Source organism: Amblyomma americanum, chromosome 9 (genome assembly GCF_052857255.1).
Source record: "Amblyomma americanum isolate KBUSLIRL-KWMA chromosome 9, ASM5285725v1, whole genome shotgun sequence".
NCBI classification, from domain to species: domain Eukaryota; kingdom Metazoa; phylum Arthropoda; class Arachnida; order Ixodida; family Ixodidae; genus Amblyomma; species Amblyomma americanum.
In genome coordinates, this window is record NC_135505.1 from 131,714,535 (window position 1) to 131,735,754 (window position 21,220).

The 21,220-nt window shown below is 48.4% G+C and overlaps 1 protein-coding gene across 2 annotated transcripts in view; it reads left to right on the forward strand.

Annotated features, from left to right (window-relative positions):
- The window catches only part of LOC144104382 (TNF receptor-associated factor 6-like), a 375,592-nt gene that overhangs the window by 341,745 nt on the left and 12,627 nt on the right, over positions 1–21,220 (forward strand). The window contains exon 1 of one of the 2 annotated variants that reach the window (XM_077637346.1): positions 1,617–3,738. The exons of the other annotated variant lie outside the window; for it this stretch is intronic. Coding sequence (XP_077493472.1) covers positions 3,454–3,738 — 285 coding nt within the window. The 5' untranslated portion in view covers positions 1,617–3,453. Of the gene's footprint in view, positions 1–1,616; positions 3,739–21,220 lie in introns of those variants that run through there. 2 annotated transcript variants of the gene reach the window in all.

A 21,220-nucleotide genomic window follows, 5' to 3' on the forward strand; every position in this document is an offset into this window, starting at 1 on the left:
GCTGCGGGCGCCATTTTTGTTTTCTTTTCTTTTTCTTTGTAATAATCATATCCCTAGTACGCTTGGTACGACCTGTGGTAAGGAGGCCAGCTGCAGTTTTTTTCCTGGTACATCTGGGGGACAAGCTTTGTGAAAGTGTGCCTTTCGCTGTAAACTTATCGCAGGCTAATCGAAAAGCATGCTGTACCGTGTTGATAGCTGGCTTGCCATTTTGTCCACATATTTCAGGTTTGTCGGACGCTCGCTGTCGGCGTATGAAACGGAGCTCCTGCATGTAGCCGCCCGTGATGGCGAAAACATATTCTTCGGTCAGTGTCTCTTCCTCAGGAGGCGTCAGGGTTTTTTGCGGACTATGGCAACGATCGATCGCTAAAGGAAAGGTTGAAAGCGCGCGCCTAGTGACAGTGTTCCCACTGTTGTGGCTCAGCTTTTATCCCACCGCTGGAATCCAGGTATCGTGGTCGGGCCGGAGAAGGGACGAGGAAGATGGGAGACAGAGTTACTAGATTGACACCGAAAAACATTATACAACTCTTTACATAATGTACAAGTAAGACCAACTGAGAATGACTCTCAGTTAAAGGGAGCTCTTAGCGGAAGGGAGTCTTTCGACAACAAACCAGCAGCCCGTTAAATACTCTTCGTATTCCCCAGATCTGTGACTGCAGTATGAAGTTCGGAGAACGATGTCCAGTAGACACTGGTGGTACCGCCCACGGCAGGGGCCAGTGCTGATACTATCTCATAGCTCGGTCGATGCAAAGGGTAATCCTCGAACACTGTAGCGTCGACATCACCACTGCGGTCCGGTCGGGGCCTCCGTGCGAAAGGAATGGCACGCAGATTCCCAGCAGGTGAATGAAAGTCCTTGTACTTCACCCACCGTCTGTTGTCCGAAACACGGGGCCTCTCACGAGGCCAATTACCATCCCAAACGTGACCTTTCAACCGCACCCTGCGACCAGCGACCTGAACGCAGACTCGCCCACTTGACGCCGCCGCTGTCGGCACGGGTGTCACCGCCGCCTCCGTGGTCGCCCCGGTCGAGGGATTCCGCGCCTTAATCAATTTAGGCTGGAGGGCATCCCTGGTCATAACACTAGCCAATTAACCTGGCACAAGAACAGCTACTTAGCTTCGCCTCTCTATTCGACTACTCTTAGCTGCTTGGTTTTGGCCTGTTGGTTTCGACGAAGTTTAGGCCCTTGGATTACCACCCTCTCTCTTTCGAACTCGTTTAGCTACTGGGCTTTGAAACCGTTTCTTCAGCCACCACCACGGCTATCGATGCGGTCTTGCACGTTCAGCTCGGACGTCAGCACGCTTTCGACATTCCGGTCGGATTAGAGAACATGCACTTCCACTGGCATGGTAATTCTACGAGCATGCCACGGCGCACCCTTCTCGCGCACATCCGTCGAGGATTCCTCCGCACCTCATCAACGCGCTACTGAACTACGCAGCTGCATCTTTTGAGGAAAGGAAATGGCTCAGTAACTGTCTCGTTTCTCGGCATAATTCTTAACGCAGTCACAGCTGGCGTCGCGAGGAGAAGAGGGAGGGAAGGAACGACAGACCATCGCTGGGAAGGGGGGGGGGGGAGGTTAGGGTAGGCAAGAAGGTGGGATTGAAAGAGGAATGGCTTGGCGACACTCCGTCGACAACTCGACCTGAATACCGTTAAGCTAACACCTCGCAATGCATTACGGCTGCCATACTACATCCTATATGGCTCATACAAAACTAACACAGCTTACGCTAGGAAATACCAATTGTGTCCGGGCTTATTGTTAATAAAGCTTTTCTTTCAAAAACTGTAGGCCCATATTTTGGAAAACGAAATTTGTTTTTTTCAGAAAAGGAAATAGCACGGTAACTACCTCACGTATCTTGGTGGACACCCGAACCGCGTCTTAAGGAAGGGATAAAGGAGGAAGTGAAAGAAGAAAGGATGAAAGAGGTGCCGTAGTGCATAGCTCCGGAATAATTTAGACCATTAGACCACCTAAGGATCTTTAACGTGCACTGACATCGCACAAAACACGGGCGCCTTTCGCGTTTCGCCTCCTTCGCAACGTGCCCGCCGCGGTCGGGTTCTAACCCGGATACCCCGGCTGCGTATATTTTGCAGACAAACCGCATGAATCAAGGCCAAATGGGAGCGTGATAGAAACCGAGCTTAACCCGCGAGGCACCACCTTCTTTCCCCACGGCTGCTGAAGAATGCCTAGGTTCCGCTAGGTAGGGGATATCGCTAGCAGTCCCTACGTTTTTGTGCCAGCAGCGCATTTCATGCGGTCCGCTCTAGTCACTTCTGCACCTGCGCCGTAACCATGGCAACCAGCTGTGCCGAGTCGCAGGTTTTTGCGCGCCCCGTCGCCTGGCCGGGCTCCGCGGTGGACCGCGCGTGACGTCACCACTTAGCTATGCTCCTCACGGCGCATACGCTATTCTCTTAGCGGCTGCCCCGCGGCGGAAGATATAAGCCTTATATCGTCCAGACCGAATATATCATCCACATCGAAATTGGAAGTTGTACCCCAAGGAGTAGAGCTCGCTCGAAATCTGGCAACGAAGTTCATATGTTAACCAGATTTTATTCAGCCCGCGTACAGCACGGGCCCGATTAAGGCAAGTACTTGTTTTCATTCATTATATAGCATGTTTCCTTCGGCGGGCACTTCAAAAGACAGCGTTGATATGTTTTAGTACTTTATAACAACGAGAGATGTACGATCTCGTTGCAGGAAGTCAACTGGTCACGGAGGTTTCCCCTAAAACTTCAGTAATGTATACCTTCCATTGCTCCTTTGTTACGTTGACATATACCGTGTTCGCATTCGCCTTCGTTTTCACGTCTTACTTGCCAACCCGCTACATTAGCCCGCATTTTTAATGGCTACAAGGTAGCCTTAATTTTCAAGAGGAGCTGCAATCGGCCAGCCTGTACTGGTTACGGAGGACGTTGTTTAACTCCCCATGAAAAAGCTGGCGCTCACTGAAATGGTAGCCATCTATAAAAGGTCTCTCTAAGGCATCTGAACATACCGATCCCGGGAACTAGTGTCGCAGACAGTAATACGCCAAAACATGCGTATTAGAAACGACACTTTTTATCTTCCGTTCAAAAAAAAAAATTACCCCCCTTCCTTACGCACTTGCCTGGGAACACCGGCACACCCGTTGTACCGCCTAGTTTGTAACTTATCACCTTCTGTGAATGTTTGAAGGCCAGTTTTTTTCAAGTCATCCAGCGGCGTGTGATCTGCAGAGAACGGCGGTATATTTCGACGCGTGGCATTTCGCTGCTCTGCTACACTTGTGACGAGACTCAGTCCATGCAGTCGCGATTGTCGCCTTGACGACCGCCAAATAGAATATAAGATAGCGCTCTAAAGGGAGCGGAAGAGCAGTTCCTGATACGACCGGCGCAGCGAACGGACGCAGTGAACGATGGCTCCCTCAAGCCCGCAGCGCACGCTGGTCGGATTCGCCCCGGAGCTCGACTGGAGGCCCCTGACTTTCCTCAAGCCTATTCCAGCGAATCTAGTATGCAGTGCTTGCGGACTGGTTCGCAAGCGCAACGCATACCTCCCATGCATGCACGCTCTCTGCGAGTGCTGCTACGGACAGTGCACCAAGGACGGCTCGCTGGAGTGCCCGTTCGACTGCAACGCCTACGAGGAGGATGACGTCATTCTTCTGGACGTCTCCGCTGATGATCTGCTGAAAAGAGAGGTGAGCGAGAATGCAGAATAAGGAGCTGCTACGGCTTTTTTCCCCATTTCGCTCTCGCTTTGCTGTTGGCCTCGCAGAGTGTTACCCGGATGTCTACATTTTTCGCGTCCATCGGAAAATAGTGGAAAGGTGTAAACCACGAAAACAACCCTGTAAAATGTTCCTATTGTTGCGGATCGCCTTTGCCAGCGCAATGTTACGCTGGATATAATGGTATCAGCGAAATATGAGGCCGCGACACCTCGCAAAAAATTCGGACTCCTGATCATCTTCTTTGGTTTAGTACACGATTCACTGAGCTGTCGATTTGGCTATCTATATGGTAAGAGGAAATTTTTCTTACTGTAAAATGCTATGAAGAGGGGCATTAGTGAGTCCCAAAGACAGTGAAACTTTCGTAATATACTACCGAAATTTCGATAATCAATGAAGCACCAAATTCTGGCTTCGGCTGAGGAGGCGGAGGAGGTGGAAAATTTTTCATTAGAAAACAATAATCTTGTGGCGCGCAAAGGGGACCAGATCCAGTGCGGCCACATTTATTTGAGAGCGCCCCGGAGTGTAGCTTCGGCTGCCATGCCAGCAAAGCGCCTCCAGCCTTCCGATCGGCTCGCGCTTAAGGTTCTTCGTTCTCTTCGCGCATGGCGCGCTACTGTCTCGTCCTCTTGAGTGGAGCCCTCAGCCTTTGGCTCCGTGTGCCGCCCCGATCCTGCGTGCCCGCCAGAGCTGCTGTCGCTGGTCTTGTGAGTTCGTGCCGGTCAGCAGTTTCAAGAAGGGCTCTCAATCCGTGGCCCCGTTTGCCACGGCTATATTCTCGGCACGCTCGATGAGCTTACGCTGGTCGGTCGGCTCCGCGCTTGACAAGGCATCTTGCCATGAGGAAGGCTATGGGTGGGACGCGGCCCGCTGCTGTTGGGCAGGCCCAAATGGAATGGTGCAGTGTAGGCCGGTGTTCTTGGCAGCTGGGGCATTTCTCTGCGTAGAGGATGACGAAGAACAAGTGTGATTAAGGTTAGGTTATGTGTGAGCTTGAAGCTGACGCCATGCCACAGCCTCGGCCTTGATCAATGTTCTGCGCGGCGGTGGCAGTGTTCTTTGCGTGCGGTAATATTCTGTGATGTGAGTGCAAGTGTGCAGAGCCACAAAGGCGCCCTCGGTATCTGCTTCCGTCGAGAGCGCCCGGAAAGTAGTTGCTCGGGCGAGAGCGTTGGCGCTCGCTGCCGGGAAGGAAGGCGTGTCCAGGGGAGCAAACGATGCGCACGGTGTGTAATCTGTCGGGACTGATTTTTTGATAGCGTGCGCACGGCCAGCAAAGATAACGTAGCCTTCGCGAAGTCGCTGCAGGCAGCCTGTGAGTCTAATGTTTGTGTATGTCGAAATGGCGTGGTGTTCAACGAGTGTGGCCGTGTGGTGTATGGAAGCGAGTGCTTCCGCTATAGCGGTCTCCTTGGCCGGCGTGCTCGAGCTCATACCTCAAACGGATCCTGTAATCTGGATTGAGCCAGTGACTCTTTAACCTTTAGCCCCATAGCGTCTGCGCCGGTCAGGTATTTCGCCGCCTCGGCATATAAGACGTTTTTGTCAGAGCCATAATGCCGCATGCGTGCCTTGACTCCGGCTGTCCTACGGCCGGCGTGGAGCTCGGGGTGCATGTTCTTCGGGACTGACGCGTCTCTGATCTTAGCTGCCAATGGAGGAGGGATGGCGGGGTACCTCTGCTCCAAGGGAGTGGTCGTGTTCGGGTAGACTAGACGGCGCGGAACGGTCCGGCCTATTCTCGTGCCTCGAAGACACGTGAGCTGGCCGCTCCTTGGTGCTTCCGCCCGCTCTTCTGCCGTGTTGCGCAGGCCCAGCTGGAGCAAGAGGTGTGTGGAGGTGTACTACGGGGGCAGTCCGAGAGCTGTCTTGATCGCTGGAGGACATTCAGCCGATTCAGCTCGCTTCGACTCAATCTTTTATAAGGGTCGTGCAACGTAAGACGACTGAGTAGCAGCGTCTGCACGATTCACATGGTGTCCTCGAGTCCCCTGATGGAGATGCGGCTGACCAAGTGTGCCACATGCTCAAATTATTCTGGAGCAGCTTGACAGTGTAGGTCGCTTGGCCGTCAAATTGTAGGTGCAGGCCCACCACCCGCAGTCTGTCTATTATAGAACGTGCCTAGAAAGCTCATCTCAGGTATGATGCCTGTGCGCTTCAAGAAGGCCGTAGTTTGTTAACCTCTCGAAGCTAAAACTTACTTTATGGACTGTTTACACTCAGGCAATAGACACCTTGACGACCTTTCAGATAAAACTTACCTTTTTACCGATTTCCATTGCCAGGCAGAGAAAAAAACTAGTTACTACAGTTTCTCTTACTTTATCATATTTGCACCGCATTCAGGTAGGCGAATACGGATACTCAGTTATCTCGCACAGCGGCTTCGTTCAATGGTTCCTTGTTTAGAATGTGAAAAAGCACTGTGGGGACTCTCCCCGCTCAGTCCTCTTTGGTTTGTTTCTCCGCGATGCGTCCTCCCTCTCCATAGTTGCTTTAAAGGGACACTAGGGAGAAATTGAAGCTGACTCGTATCCATAGAGTACTAGCGGCTAACCGAAAAATCACCACTTTTACCTAAAACAAACCTCTTGCAAGGCAGAAAAGAGCAAGAACTACACTACAGGTTTCTCTGCCACAGGCCAATCTCTCAAGTGCAAGCGTGATAACGAAATAGGAGTAAATACGCCACCGATCTTCGGGGCTGCCAAAACGTGCTTCAAACTTACTCGTTTGAACGGTAATGAAGTATATAAATTTTGCTTTGAAACCGCTAATGCATTTTTATCACATGACGAAGACGAAAAAAAAAGCAGCCTGAATGTTTGAAGTCGAAGAAAACCTGTAATTTGTGTCGCAACAAGCGCCCAGCTGAATTTCGGTATGTTTTTCGGTGTAACGTCGATGTTTTTCGAGGCTATGCGCTTGCCACACACACGTGGTTTCGTTTTATAAAAACGCCTCTGTTCAAAAGGGCGGAGAAGCAGAGGAGCTCCAAGTGCCTATCCATATGCTCCTCAGAAGAAGTTCGTGCAATGCCTCGCAGCTACGGAAAAGAAAGACGTGCATTAGAAAACGAACCGCTCCCCGTTAGAAAACGAGCCGCTCGGCATGTTCGCTTCGTGAACGTACCAAGACGCTGGGCTGAATAACCAGCCCTACGAGGACTATTGTTACAGTATTTAAATACGTTCGCTCGGACAAGTCTCTGCATGTGAGTGATGACGGTGGCTCGGCATTGACAGCGACACTGCCGACTCCTGGGTGCTCGCACTTTCTTGTGGCAGAACCACCGCCTAAGCTGTCAAAAGCATCGCAGGCTCTGTGAGGTTGAGGTCGCTGAAGTGCAGGCCGCGGTTCTTTTCGGAGCCATCGTAACGTTGGTGCAAACATCAACGAAGCGACGACGGTGCTTGCACCACTTTACGTCATTTTCTCCTATTTCGTCATCAGAAAGCCCCGAGTTTGAATCTTAGCGGCGGGAAAGTTTTTTTTAACTTCGAATTAAAATATCTTAGCAATAAATTTACCTTTCCCCCCAATTCGCACACACACACAAAAAAATATAGTGATCCCTTTAACTAACAATGGAGGGCGCTGGCGTCAGAGCACCGCAGACGGCGTGTTTGCCGCACGCGGGCGGGAAACGGCTCACTTTCCCTTCCGCTCTTGAACTGGTCGCGTGGGGTTGCTTCGGTTCAGCTTTGCGCCAGCAACGCGAGGGCTAGCCGTCTGTCCTCTATGCTTCTCTTTTTTCCTAGCGGGGGAAAACCTTTGCTCGTAACCTTGCTAGTGATCGTCATAAAAATAGCGCAAGAGGAGCACCAAGAATGGAAAGGAATGACACAGACGACCGCTTGTCTGCATCAGTCCTTTCTGTCCTTCTTGTTTCTTTTGGGCTATTTTTCATCACAAACGTTTCCAACATGCCCAACTTTGGTATTGCTAGTGTGCCGGATGACCTCGATTCCTTTGCGTATTTTGTTGCCAGCTGGCGGTATTGTTGTTCTGGCAATAAATTCCTGTTTTGTGCCAGTCAGAGTGTCGTTCCCTCCTTCCCCATCAAAGCAAGGCCCCCCGTAGTCGGCGTCCGCTCGGTAGCGCTCCCTATCATAGGGTGGGATCGACTGTTTTAAACTGTCTCAGCCTCGACTAAGCAGGGTAAAGCAGTTTCAACCCCACAACCTGTGGAGGAAAGCCTTATGATTCACTCGCGTGCAGCCGACGCCTGCCTGTTTCTGCCTTCGCCTTCTGTACAAAGCCGAAAGTGTTTTGATGTTCTTTTACAAGATAAAGCCCTTGCTGGATTCAAACTCCGTGTGCCGACCAACCGTGGCTCTCTCAAGCAGCCGCTGTGAAGCTGGCCTACAACGCCTCGATGCGTCCTAAAATGCGCTGGTTGAGCGTGGTCAAAGCTGTCAGGGGCACGACGCCGTATATTTCTCCGAGCAAAAGGGTGTGATCTTGCACCTGTTGGATGGCTGCTCGGTGATAATTTACGCACCTTTCTTAACAACGGTGTCGATTCACTGCTGCACTGCCTTACTTTTAAAGACGTTTGACGAACGATTACGCGAACCGATTGCAATCTTTTTCCCACTTTAATATAGTCATTTACAATTTTCATACATAATGCCGAGCAAGGTCCACGAAACGCGCTCAGTATAAGCAGAAAATGGAACACGTGACCGTTTGGTAGAATGTTTCACCAGGACCAATTAATCCCTAAAAATAATTTCCAGGAAGAAGAAATAAATTCCCTCCTTCTAAAAAGTCCACAAACGAGCAGATATAACCGCACCTCATTATTTTATTTATTTTATTTCATATACGTAGAGAAGGTGAAAATTAAGTCCGTCGCCACATAGTCGCTATGTGTCACCAAGTGATTTCCTTGGTCCCCTCGCAGGTCAAGTGCTGGAATGAAGGCAATGGCTGCCAGTATGTGACGGCTGCTTCAGGGATCACCCAACATTTCCTGCTCGAATGTGAACACCACTCCGTCCGTTGTCCCAAGTGCTCGGCCACCGTTCTTTGCAGAGACGTGTGCACGCATCTCCGGTCGGCCTCTTGCAACACTTCGACGCCTGTCGCATCCGAAAGCCAAGTTCCGGTGTCTCAAGTGGACCAGGAAGCATGGTTGGCTTCCTTCAAAGGAGCCTTTGAGAAGCAGGCGGCTGAAATCACAGCTTATCTGAGGCCAATGGCTGTTGATATCAGCACTCATGGGGATCGATTAAGCGAAATCTCTCATGGCATAAACACACTAAAGGAGACACTGCGTCAAGAACTAACGTCTTTGAAAGGACAGAACCACGAGGAAATAACGTCGTCCGGCACTGAACTGAGAGAATCTTTCGCCGCCTGCAGAGAGACTCTTAACACTTCTTTGCGAACCATGGAAGAAATACTTAACAATAAATTTGGCGGAACTCGAGCTGACTTGTCGCAGATTGCAGCTAGCATTGAACAAGTCAGGACTGAATTGAAGGAAAGCGCTCAAAAAACATTGCAACACATGACCAGTGTGCTTAGAGAGAGTGCACTACAAGTGACGCACTGCGAGTTTTTTGTAAAAGGAGTGAAGTCGCTTGAAGAAGAGGCGCTGAAGAACGGCAGGGCTGAGTATGACAGCGAGAGGGTGTACCTACGCGGCTACTGCATGTCTCCTGGAGTCAGGTTCAATGTAAACTTCTTTGCTGTACGGCTGTTCATGAAGTACACCCTGTACAAGGGCGACATGGACGACGATGTCCATTGGCCATTCAAGCACAAGGTCAGGATGACCGTAATTCATCCGACAAGAATGGCAGATCTTGTGCTGGAATGTAATCCAGATCCTAATGACCCAGGTAATCACAGGCCAACCACATCAAATGGTGCCGTTGTTTACTGGAAAGCAAGTATCAACCTCGAAGATCTCATCCGCGATGGGTACGCAGCTAGCGACCAGATTCAGATTAAGTTCAAGCTGCTGCCTTGAATCAGACATGAGCGCGGACACGGGCCACCGCTTGGAAGTTCCTGCCTGTGAACACCCTTGCACGCTTCATTCCATTCTTCAATTTTTTTTTTCGGGAATAGCTTTACATCGGATGAAAATCCGTCTAAAAAGAGTTGTATGAGGGTTTCTTTCTACACAGCTTCGATAAAAAACGTAGCCCAAAAAAAGCGTCTGTTTTGTATTTATTTGTGAGCATCAGATCTCTCCTAGCGTAGTATGTGAAATAAAAATGACTAAATAAATGTTATTTTTTCTTTCGCAGAGAATGTTGTGTTTTATTAAACAACTTGGTAAAAAGTTGGTATCCACTTGCGAATTTTTCGTTTCTATCCGAAAAAATAAACATCAGCCTTAATGTGCAGTGCAAGTCGCAAATCCAATTTTCGTTTCATTTTAATCTGAGCATAATACTTGCGACTTTATCATAATCTTAATAAGTGTCGTCTAGTAGCACAATAGAACAACCAGTATTTTTCACATCGTAAGCAGAAAGGCTTCATAATAGCGTAAAATGAAAAATAAAACCTAATGACGTGTTTTAACGCGAGAGCAATAGTATCTCAATCGGAACGAATTGTCCCACGTCAGCGACCGTGGCAGGTGGCAGTTAAATTAATGCGAGGTCGAGAGAGGTTGCTTGACAAAAGCAACCTGCCTCTCACAAGAATCACCGGTGGGGCACCTGTCACCGCAGGGAAGCGGTGTATCGCGTAAACGCAGTGCCACTGCGCCAGGACAGGTATGAGGGGTCCCATCGATCTGTGAATGCAATGCAGAGAGAGATCAGTTCCGCACATATGGGCATTAACCCATTAACCATACCGCGTCATGCCCCTAAAGCGGAATCAAACTGTCTGGTCAAGATCTTTCGTTTTTTCGTATTGCAAGCATTACTTGAATGTCACAATCTGCGCAGCTCTGCCTAAAGTACAGCAACCTCATCGAGCTTCAATATCTGGTGTTTCACCTAAAATTTTACACAACTAAAAAAAATTGGAGTTTTCAGATTGAAGAGCAGCTCTTTCGGCATAGCATTCTTAGCGGTGTACTACATGAGAATACAGCTGAGAGGTGCTAACTGGCAGGCTATTTAAAAAGGATTGAATAGTTTACTTTTTAACTATTACTGCAAGGCTCCTTAATTAGTGAGAGGCGCGTAGCCCACCGTTACTTTATGCATGTCAGTTTTTAAAACTTCGGAAACGCGGTTACCCTTGGCGCTGTGCTCCGACAAATTTTGGCTACATAACGCCAACACCACATGCGCTTTCGAGAAGCTTGCAGGCAAAGCAACCTCTCCAGTGCACGTAACTCTTAGAAATAGCCAAAATTTGTTGGGCCACAGCGCTCAGGGCAACTGCATTATCGAAATTCCAAAAATTTTGAATTAGATATTACTTGCGGTGGGCTACACTCCCCTCAATAATTAAGGAGCCTAAAAGTAATAATTAAGAAGTTAGCTGCTCAATTTTAGCTTACCTGCTTCCTAAAAAGCATATTTCAGCTGTGTCCTTACACTGGCACCGCTGACAATGCTATGGAGCAAAAGCACTCGTCCAACTCAAAAAGCCTGTATTTAAAAATTGTGCCTAATCTTAGGTGAAACACCCTGTAAATACTGCAAATGCCATTAATGATCTGAGAGAACTTGCCAAATGCGCTCCACCTCAATCTCATTCTTCGAGTTTTTTCGCTCTCATGATCCGGATCAGACGTCACTACTCGCCCCAAGTAGGCGTATTTATTTACCACTTCCAGAACCTCGCTAACAAATGTAAACTGCAGGTTCCTTCTCCGACTGCTGACCATTACTTTGGTTTTCTGCATATTAACTTTTAGACGCACCGTTATGTTCTGCCTTTGCAACTCATTGATCATGCTTTGGAGTTCATCTCCTGAGCGACTGAGCAAGGCAGTGTCATCAGCTAATCGTAATTCCTTAAGCATTCTTCATTAACTCTTCTCCCCAACAGATCCAAATCCAAGCCTCTGAATGCGTCTTGTAAACAGGCAGTGAATAGCGTTGGTGGGCTCTTGTCTACCTGCCTGACACCCTTCCGTATTGGAATTTTATTGCTGGCTTTAGAAAGAAGTATGGTAGCTGTGCAATCGTTATAGATACCTGCCAGTATTTTTGACATAAGGTTTTTCTTCACAGTGATTCCGCAACGCCTGCATGAACGCCGAAGTTTCCACTGACTCATATGATCTCTCGTAATTTACGAAGGCTATCATAGGGGTTGGTTATAGTCTGGTCATTTCTCAATCAGGCGACTGGTAATGTGAATACGGTTTATGGCCGAAAATCCTTTACGTAAGCCTGCCTGATCGTTTGGTTGATCGAATTCTAAGGCTTCACAATTTCACAATGCATTGCTGTTTTGGAAAGCGACGTCCTGCCGTCCTCTTTTTTTCTTTTTGCTTAAGAAGGGGACTTCGCCGCGCTATGGGTGGAGTGACGTGTCAAGGTCAAGGCATCTGTCTTCTTCCTTTGTATATTATACACATGTCATGCATTGTTGAACAACATTCTAGTTGAGATCAAATTCTTATCAGTTCCTGGCAACTCAGCACTTCTCCAGTTCGCGGCGGCACTTATCGCGGTTTCTTTTTGACCTGACTATCGCTAATGCAAGAACATCCCGTGCCCAACTTCTTCTCTCGCTTACCATCGAGCCATTCTTCGAAGGCGATAAAGTTGTTGCCTGTGGCGATAAATTTGGATTGACAGTTAACACGTGTCCAATCACCACCTTCAATGCCAACCTGAACTCCATGCCTCGTAATGTTATGAGCCATTGTGGCGTCTGTAAGCTGTAGTTAAGAGTGCGGGAATTGTTTAGCATAATCAACTAGGCAGACAAAAAGCATGTTGACGGTAAAGAAGTAGCAGCGCTTCTTGAAGACAGAACAGAGAACGAAACAGAAATCTGCGGTGTCTCGTTCTGCGTCTCGTCTTAAAAAAAAAATGAAAATTGGTTTTTGGGGAAAAGAAATTGCGCAGTACCTGTCTCACATCTCGGCGGACACCTGAACCACGCCGTACGGGAAGTGATAAAAGAGGAACTGAGAAAAGGAAACTAGAAATAGGTGCCGTAGTGGGGGTGGTGCTGGAAAACATTTATTCAAGGCTATTTGCAGGAGAGAGTTGGGACTAGCCTTAAGGTCCCTAGCCTGGGACCCCTGTGGCTTCCGCGACGGTTCGGGCCCTATAGCGACGAGGTCTCTTTACGCTCTCCAACGTAGAGCAGCCGAATAGGGCAGCCTCCCAACTCTGTCGGGTAGGTGAGGAGAGAGGGGGGTAAGCAGGGTTAGAAGGGCATGCCCACACAATGTGGTACACGTCCGAAAGCGTGCATCCACAATGCGGGCACCCCCCATTAAAAGCCGCAGTAGTGAAGGGCTCCGGAATAATCTCGACCACCTGGGGATTTTTAACATGCACTCACATAGCACAGGACACGGGCGCCTCTGCGTCCCGCCTCCATCGAAACATGGCCACCGCGGTTGAGTTCGAACACGGGAACTTCGGCTCGCCGCGGTGGGATGTCAAGATGTACCAACCATCCCATATTATCGATCTTCTATAAACCATATTGTAGCACGAAATTTTATTTCTTGTCATTGGAAATTTTTCGTTCACTACGATGTCAAATATACCCAACCACCGTGATAAATTCCATATATAATATAAAAAGTGGAGTGTCTTTACTCTTTGTTTCAAGACATCAGCTCAACGTGATGCTCTGAAAAAACTAGCGGCGATATAACTACCGCTCAATGTGGTTAGAAAGCGAAAGCTGTGGTGTGTGGGGCAAGCAGACGCCGCTTGGCACTTTGAACCTTGAGTGCGTTTCGCTCACTGGATAGGGAGCGCGCCCACACTGCCACCCTGGCTGGTGACAGTAAAATTAATAGTTGATCGCGAGAGGTTCCCGGGTTAGAACCCGACCGCGGCGGCTGCGTTTTTATGGAGGAAAAACGCTAAGCCGCCCGTGTGCTGTGCGATGTCAGTGCACGTTAAAGATCCCCAGGTGGTCGAAATTATTCCGGAGCCCTCCACTACGGCACCTCTTCTTCCTTTCTTCTTTCACTCCCTCCTTTATCCCTTCCCTTACAGCGCTGTTCAGGTGTCCAACGATATATGAGACAGATACTGCGCCATTTCCTTTCCCCAAAAACCAATTATTATTATGATCGCGAGAGGTTTGTCACCCAATGAACGCTGCGGCCTATTCTACCGCCCTCTGCCGGCGAATCGAAAGGTCAAAGGTCAAGTGATGCGACACGATGATGTACGACATATGGCAAAGCCTATGGCCACACTTGACCTCTGTCTGGCTCACTTGAAGGTCAACCGGCAACGCAAGGCGAAATCGGCTTTACCTAGTGTAGTGAAGTCAGAAAGGGGAATATAATGGCAGCGAGCCGCTTAAAAAAGATTCACAGGTGGTCGAAATTATTCCGCAGTCCTCCACTACGGCACTTCCTTCTCCAATTCTTCTCTCACTCACTCCATTATCCCTTTCCTTACGGCGTGGTTCAGGAGTCCACCTAGATGTGAGACAATTACTTTGCCATTTGCTTTCCTCAAAAACAAATTTTCGCCAAATTGATTTTGAGATTTTATTTCTCCTTTTGGTTGCACTGTGCGCCGTGCAGTGGCGGCTCATTTGAAAGAGAAATTTGCCGTTTATTTTGTAAATTCAGCACATACAGCACTCTAACAGGACAGAGTTGTACCAGAGAATTATGAACTAGTGAGTTTTGTTCAGTTACGCAAAACCACGCAATATTTCACGCCTCACCTTCCACTAAAATCGGTGTCTTGTGAGCAGCCACTGCCTTCGTACAACGAACGTAGCATATCTGCGCAATCCATTGACCCGCACACGCTAATTTACGATTTCTTTTATGCAGCGAGTGCACTATCTTGTGACTATTTTCAGTTATCTTAAGCGGTTGTAGTGATATAAACAACTAATTAGCCTCCTTTGCTCCTATATATATATATATATATATAATTGTCAGATAGGACAAGCCGGAGCCCCGCTGCTTGGAGACAAGCAATCGTCTTACCATTGCTGACTTGCAGGGTGGTTTCGCCGTAATGGACTCAGACACCTACAACCAAAAGGCGCGCGAGACCTTTGCGGGAAACTTCCGACAGAATTATTGAATTGATATGGGTCCCGGGTCACTCGGGGAACCCTGGTAACGAAGCTGCACACAAAACAGCTCGAGGGTTCGTCAGCCGAGCAGGGGACGCTGTCGTTGCTGAGAGTTTTTCGAAGGACGGCCTATCATCTTTTCACAATATTACTAATCATTTTAAACTTGAAAGGAGGATATTCGCTCCTCCAGACAAAGCCTTTAATAAGGAGCAGGAGACCACTTGGAGGCGACTCCAGACGCGATCCTTTATGACGCCTTGCCTGTTGTCAAAATTCTACCCTGGTGAATGCGACACTGCATGTACATTATGTGGTGATTTAGCCACTTATGATCACCTATTGTGGAATTGTAAAGAGGAGCCGCCCTCGAAATATCTAATACAGGTTCCTACTCTCGAGCAGTGGGAGGCCGTGTTGGTCAGCTCAGACTTGGGAGTTCAAACCCGGGTCATTGAATGGGCTACCCAGGTCGCTGTCAGCCGTGGACTGATAGCCACCTAGCACGGATCGTCTGCATTCTGCCTTTTCTGACGAATTAAATGTTTTCCAATCCAATCCGTGGTTTGAAACACGTGAAGATTCAGAAAGTCAACAATGAAGCTGAGAAGCGGTGCAACGCACTTCGATTGTGCAAACTGGCTGCATCAGTTAAGAATAGCGATAGCCTCAGCTTGGGGGTTTTCTTTCCCGCAAAAACCCGCAAAACTGAGTGCCCCTTCAGGGTGATAGTTTCTGAGCACGGCACATGGCAGCACTCTGTCGGACTATTCTTGCAACGGTCGTTATTGATGCTAAATGTGAACGACCCGTTTCTCGTTCGAAGCTGTTGTGAAGTCACAGATTTCCTCAGAGCAAGTCTCTGAACTGAGTAGGTGCTTTTTCGGTTGACCTGAAAGGTACGTATTACTCACTGCCACACGACGCCCTGTGTGATGTTGTCAGAGAATGCATGGAAGAGGAAGGAGCTATTCGCTTTCAAAATTCCTGCGGCGTCAGCACTGAAAACTTTCTCGAGCTGCTGTCCTTCTACCTTCATTGAGTTTGAGGGAGAGCTGTACGTCCAGAGAAAAGGGGTCTGCATAGGATCCTGTATTGCGCCCTTGCTAAGTGACCTTTTGCTTGCACGAGCTGACAGAAGATTGAGCGAGGCCCTTCATGACAGAAATGTCGAGCGGGTTTTTCGGTTCGTTGACGACTGCTTGATAATCTTCAGGCATTCAAGGGGCGTCTTCTCAAAGAAAGTTGAGCACCTTCATACCCTGTTTACAAGCATCTTGGGTGACTTCTTTGAAGTCACCAAAGAAGTTCGCGAGGAGAACCAACTGCAGTTCCTCGATACAAGGCTCATTTTGGAAGACAGGCACCTCTGTTGGAAGTACGCTCCACGTTCGCAGAAAGGCTTCCTACCCTATTCTTCGGCGCACTCCAAAGTGGGGAAGCGGGGAATAGCTGTGAGTGTTCTAAGGAATGCCCTCAACAGGTCCTGTCACCACCGCATTTTCGAAAGTGTAGAGGCGCAAGCTCCAAGACTGAGTGCTGCTGGTTATCCGAAAGCCATCATCAACAGCATTGCCCGCCATCTTTTGAATGAACTGCGTAGACCAGCCGACTCCAAACAGTCTGAGCGAAGTTCGGTCAAGACAGCGGCCATACCGTATGTCCATGGCGTCAGCCATCGGCTGAAAAAGATTGCGGGACGAGGCGGTGTGCGTGTAGTGTTTTCGGCACCCAACAAATTGCGCCGGTTGTGCATGAAAGTAAACGGGGCAGAGAAAAAGCGAGAATCCCGCAGCACTAAGCACGTGACGCAATATGTTGACTGCCAAAGCAAGGTGATCCATGAAATTCCTCTATCATGCGGTGCCACTTATGTCGGCCAGACTGGCCGCTGCTTAAATGACAGATGAGGAGACCACGCTAATGATGTCAGAGTAGGCAGAGGGATCACACTCGCCAAGCATGTAACAACATGCAAATGCACTCTCCGTTTCAACAAAAGCAGTGTTGCACACGTACGCAAGCCAACAAAAACGAGAACTGTACGAAGCTTTCGTCATCCACGCGAGAGGTGACCAGTGCTTGAGCGTGCCATCTCTTCGCTTACCGAGAAAAGAGATAGCCTTTATAGATATTGACCTGCAATAGTATCAATCTTATTTCATGGTGTTCTTTTAGTTTTTATGTGTACTTCCGTTATTTATTGCGCTTTCGCATGAAATACACTCAGTTGTAAGTTCGGTGCTGTGTGTGTTGCTTTTCTCTATCTTGTGCCGTTTTTCGCGCCGTTTTCAGTCTTGAATCATGAACCAACTGGCCCAATTATCCTCCCTTTGGCAGTCCCTTTCCCATTCCCATTTCACTCTCCCAATGACAACACTCAGTGCGACCAATCAAAACAGCCTATCTAAGCACGTGGCGGAAGATTGCACTCCATGGTTGCCTGTTCTCTGTAACTCGTTCATGCCAAGGCTGGAAGTGCCGTTTGCATGGTTACAACAACCATGTGAACGCCCAGCTGATCCAGCGATGCTTCACTGTCACGTCAACGGCGCAGAAGTGAACACTGATCAGTGACGTTCCCTTACTTATGGATCCGAACTCGAGCGCGAGCTACTGCGACAGTGTGACAGCCTGTGCAAGATATCCGCCACATTTAGCATAGCGCGTACCGCTACTGCTTACCGCCAACCATCGCCCGTCGCTCCTAGCGCGCGCTGGTTGACGGGAACGTGGCGCCATCTGGCGCCACCGCCCGGTGATCCTCCACAAGTTGACGATGCGCACTGCCTGCTAAATGTGAAACGAACGCATCCTTCCTTGGGACCGAAACGAACGCTTATAGAGTGCAATGGCTCGATCGGATCGGTTCCGCAAAGCCGCTCTCAGATACGTATAGTAGCCATAGTAGTGTCAGCGCCTGTGTGTGCGTTCCCTTCTTTCTTTGTCATTGTTGCTTAGAGCTGCTTTAATATTATGGAGCATTTCCAACTCGCCCAATCTGCCGTTCTTCTACAGCCATAAGTGTTTAGTGCTAAGTCGTAGGATGTTTACAGAGAGGCGCAAATTCCTTCGATGCAAAATGTAGCCAGTGCCTCTGGTGGCGTGTTTTTGTTTTACTTGATTTACAGCGCATTTATCTAGGGCAAACAAGTTGGTTTTGTTAATGTAATATAAAACACAAACTTGATAACACGTATATCTAGTTATTAAGGCAATTTTCAGTATATTTACTCTTTGTAGAATCATCAATCTCGCACTAAGTGATGTCGTATCCGCTACTAAAAACCACCACTGTATGGCGACACCGTCAGCGCCACGAATTTGTTTTTGCGAGCTAATTAAAATATTAAAAACCACAGTATACGCTTTACGACCGATGCTAGTAGCATCACTATAACTCATTCTATGCAACCGGCAGGCAAAACAATGCACGTAAGATGTGTTTCGGGGCCCCTTTAACACGGTGCAAAAGGGCATGAACGAAAACCACAGCACCCTATCATCTCTTTGGATGGCAGAGACCAACGAAAATTCCAACCCTAATAGACAAATCACCCCCACTGGTGCGTCGTCTGAGGTCCTACCCCTTTTGCTTATCTGTTTCGGCTAGTTATTTCCACATGGCGTTCAACTAATTCTTTGGTACCAGGAAGGCCACATATCCGCTTCTCTTTTATTCCTTTTATTATACTTTTTTTACCATTCCACAATTCTGGCTATTCTATGAGCTTAGGTCGCTCAAACTGACGGCATTCCTTTGGCTGCCTCGCCTACTTACCCTTCTTGCTCCCCTTCAGTTTCTTTTTTTTTTTTGCGGGTGCCGGTGCAATGTCCAGCTGCAGCGGGTCAAGATTATTTTGCCCCCTGACCTTCCAGCCAGGATAAGCAACAACACCACGCATCCTTCCAGGAAGGCAACTGAGCATCCATGGGCTGTATCTTCCAACTTAGCTCAGTTCGACACACGTGTCAACAGGCAACCACGCAGCAGTTAACAAAGCAGGGGTCGCACCTGGGCATTGTACTTGGGGGGTGGTGGTTGTTGCTATGAAGGGGGGAGGGGGATACAGGTCACGAGGTATGTTGGCCCTTTGGGCATCCCTCTTGGGCTTCCCTACTACCTACATGTTCCCGGCACTCTCTCTCCTTTTTATTTCATTCTCCCCAAGCCTCCTCTCGTACAGCTCCAAGTCCTCTCCCGCTTTTTGGATTTTTTAAATATTTTTATTTATTCTGTATTGTCTTTTCTCCCTCCTGCTCCCAGTCCAAATCCTATAAATAAACGAGAGACACCAATGAAGCAAATCACTCTTGAGAAAGAAGACCGGTCCTCCGATCGAAACGTCGAGTAAAATAAAAATGATTCCTTAAACGAAGCGTATACTTCTCTCTCTCTCTCTCTCTCTATATATATATATATATATATATATATATACATACAAGGTAAGGCAAAGGAAATGAGGGGCTCGTTTGACAAACATACACACATTCAGATATATTTTTTTAATTTGTATTGCTGATCAGTGGCAGGATAATACTTTGGAGGAAGCGACTATAAACAAGTTATATACTTATAAAGCAGACTGACACATGCGTAAAAACATAAGCGTTTACTAACGTCTCTGCTGGAGAGAAGACTGGGACCTAGTCGAAACGTCGGTAAAACTGTTTTCAAGCGTGTGAAGTCTACTTTATAAGTACCACATACACGCACGAGCGCGCGCACCCTTACGTACATACATACACGAACACAGACACATACATACATACATACATACATACATACATACATACATACATACATACATACATACATGCATGCATGCACGCACGCACACACACACATACAAAAATACATACATACATACATACATACATACATACATACATACATACATACATACATACATACATACATACATACATACATACATACATACATACATACATACATACATACATACATACATACACCCGCCGCGGTGGCTGAGTGGTTATGGCGCTCGGCTGCTGGCCCGAAAAACGCGGGCTCGATCTCGGCCGCGGTGGTCGAATGGACCATTTTCGGAAAAGCGAGCGCCGCCTGCCGTGCAAACAGGGAATCTCCGCTGGCACTTTTGGTTGGAAAGGGGTTCTGGAGCAGGCGTGTGCAAAGGTAGATTTCAGCTGTTCACGTGCGCTTGTTTTCTTGCTTTAGCGTTGTTTCTTCGGCGGAAACGTGCGTTTGCTAACGAAAGCGGATGATGGAGGAAGAGAACACCCCATTTCTGTTTTTAGAAACAGGGTGGGGCGAAGAGTTTCCGAGTTGTGGCCTGAAAAACGACCATGTGTGGCTAAACCTGCAGTCTACTACCTCACCGGAACGCCGAATGACCAAATGAAAGTGTGCATGAATGTGCGCCTATGTGCGGGCGAGTGTAACAGCATAATGAAATGCACTTTCCTAACATACACCCACCCAAAAAAAACAACACCGACAGCTTAACCATCAAGAACAAGTTGTGCGTAGTTTGCGCATAAATAATGGGCTGAAGGGCAGAACATTCCAAATTTGCCAAAGCGCGTGCTAGTTAACTTTCCCATGCCATCGTATGTTCCCCAGTGGCTAATGAGCATTAAATGAAAAATTTGTATTTTTCGGTTCATTAACATTGTATTACTGTCGTTCTATCACGTACTGTTGCCGTGGTCGAGAGGCTCCTCGGGCGAACGCTGCTTCTTGGACTCGCCGGAGCTGATCTGGCCGGTAAATGCCGAGTGCAGAGCTACTCGGCTCGGCGTCATCAGATGGCAAGCCGTCCTCCGACGTCCCCTTTCAAACAGAGAGAGAGAGAGGTATACACAGGCCGCGAGGCTGCCCATTGAGTGTGCCGCTACTTGGTGATGCGATACTACTTTGACATCAGTCTCGTCTGTCTGGCGGAAAGTTTCCATCCGCCGCGGAGAGCTCGCCGAGGGGTGCTGCTATCCCTTTCGTCTGCGGCCGATAGCGACGGCCAGATTAGAGGCTGCCGCCGATATCGGCTACCAATTAACGGGCCGATAACAGCTCGCCATCTGGGCCCGATTACGCTGTCACGTTCTACTCTTAAAGGCGACGCTCAAGCTTCCTCCCACTTTTTTATCGCAATCAGCCTCCACAAATTGAGCGAGGGCAGCAGCCACAATGTTATCCCGATTCGCGAATATTCTCTGATTTCAAGCCGTGATTGGTGCATCTCTCGAGTCAGTAATTATCAATGGGCGCTAAGTGCAAAGCAGAAGG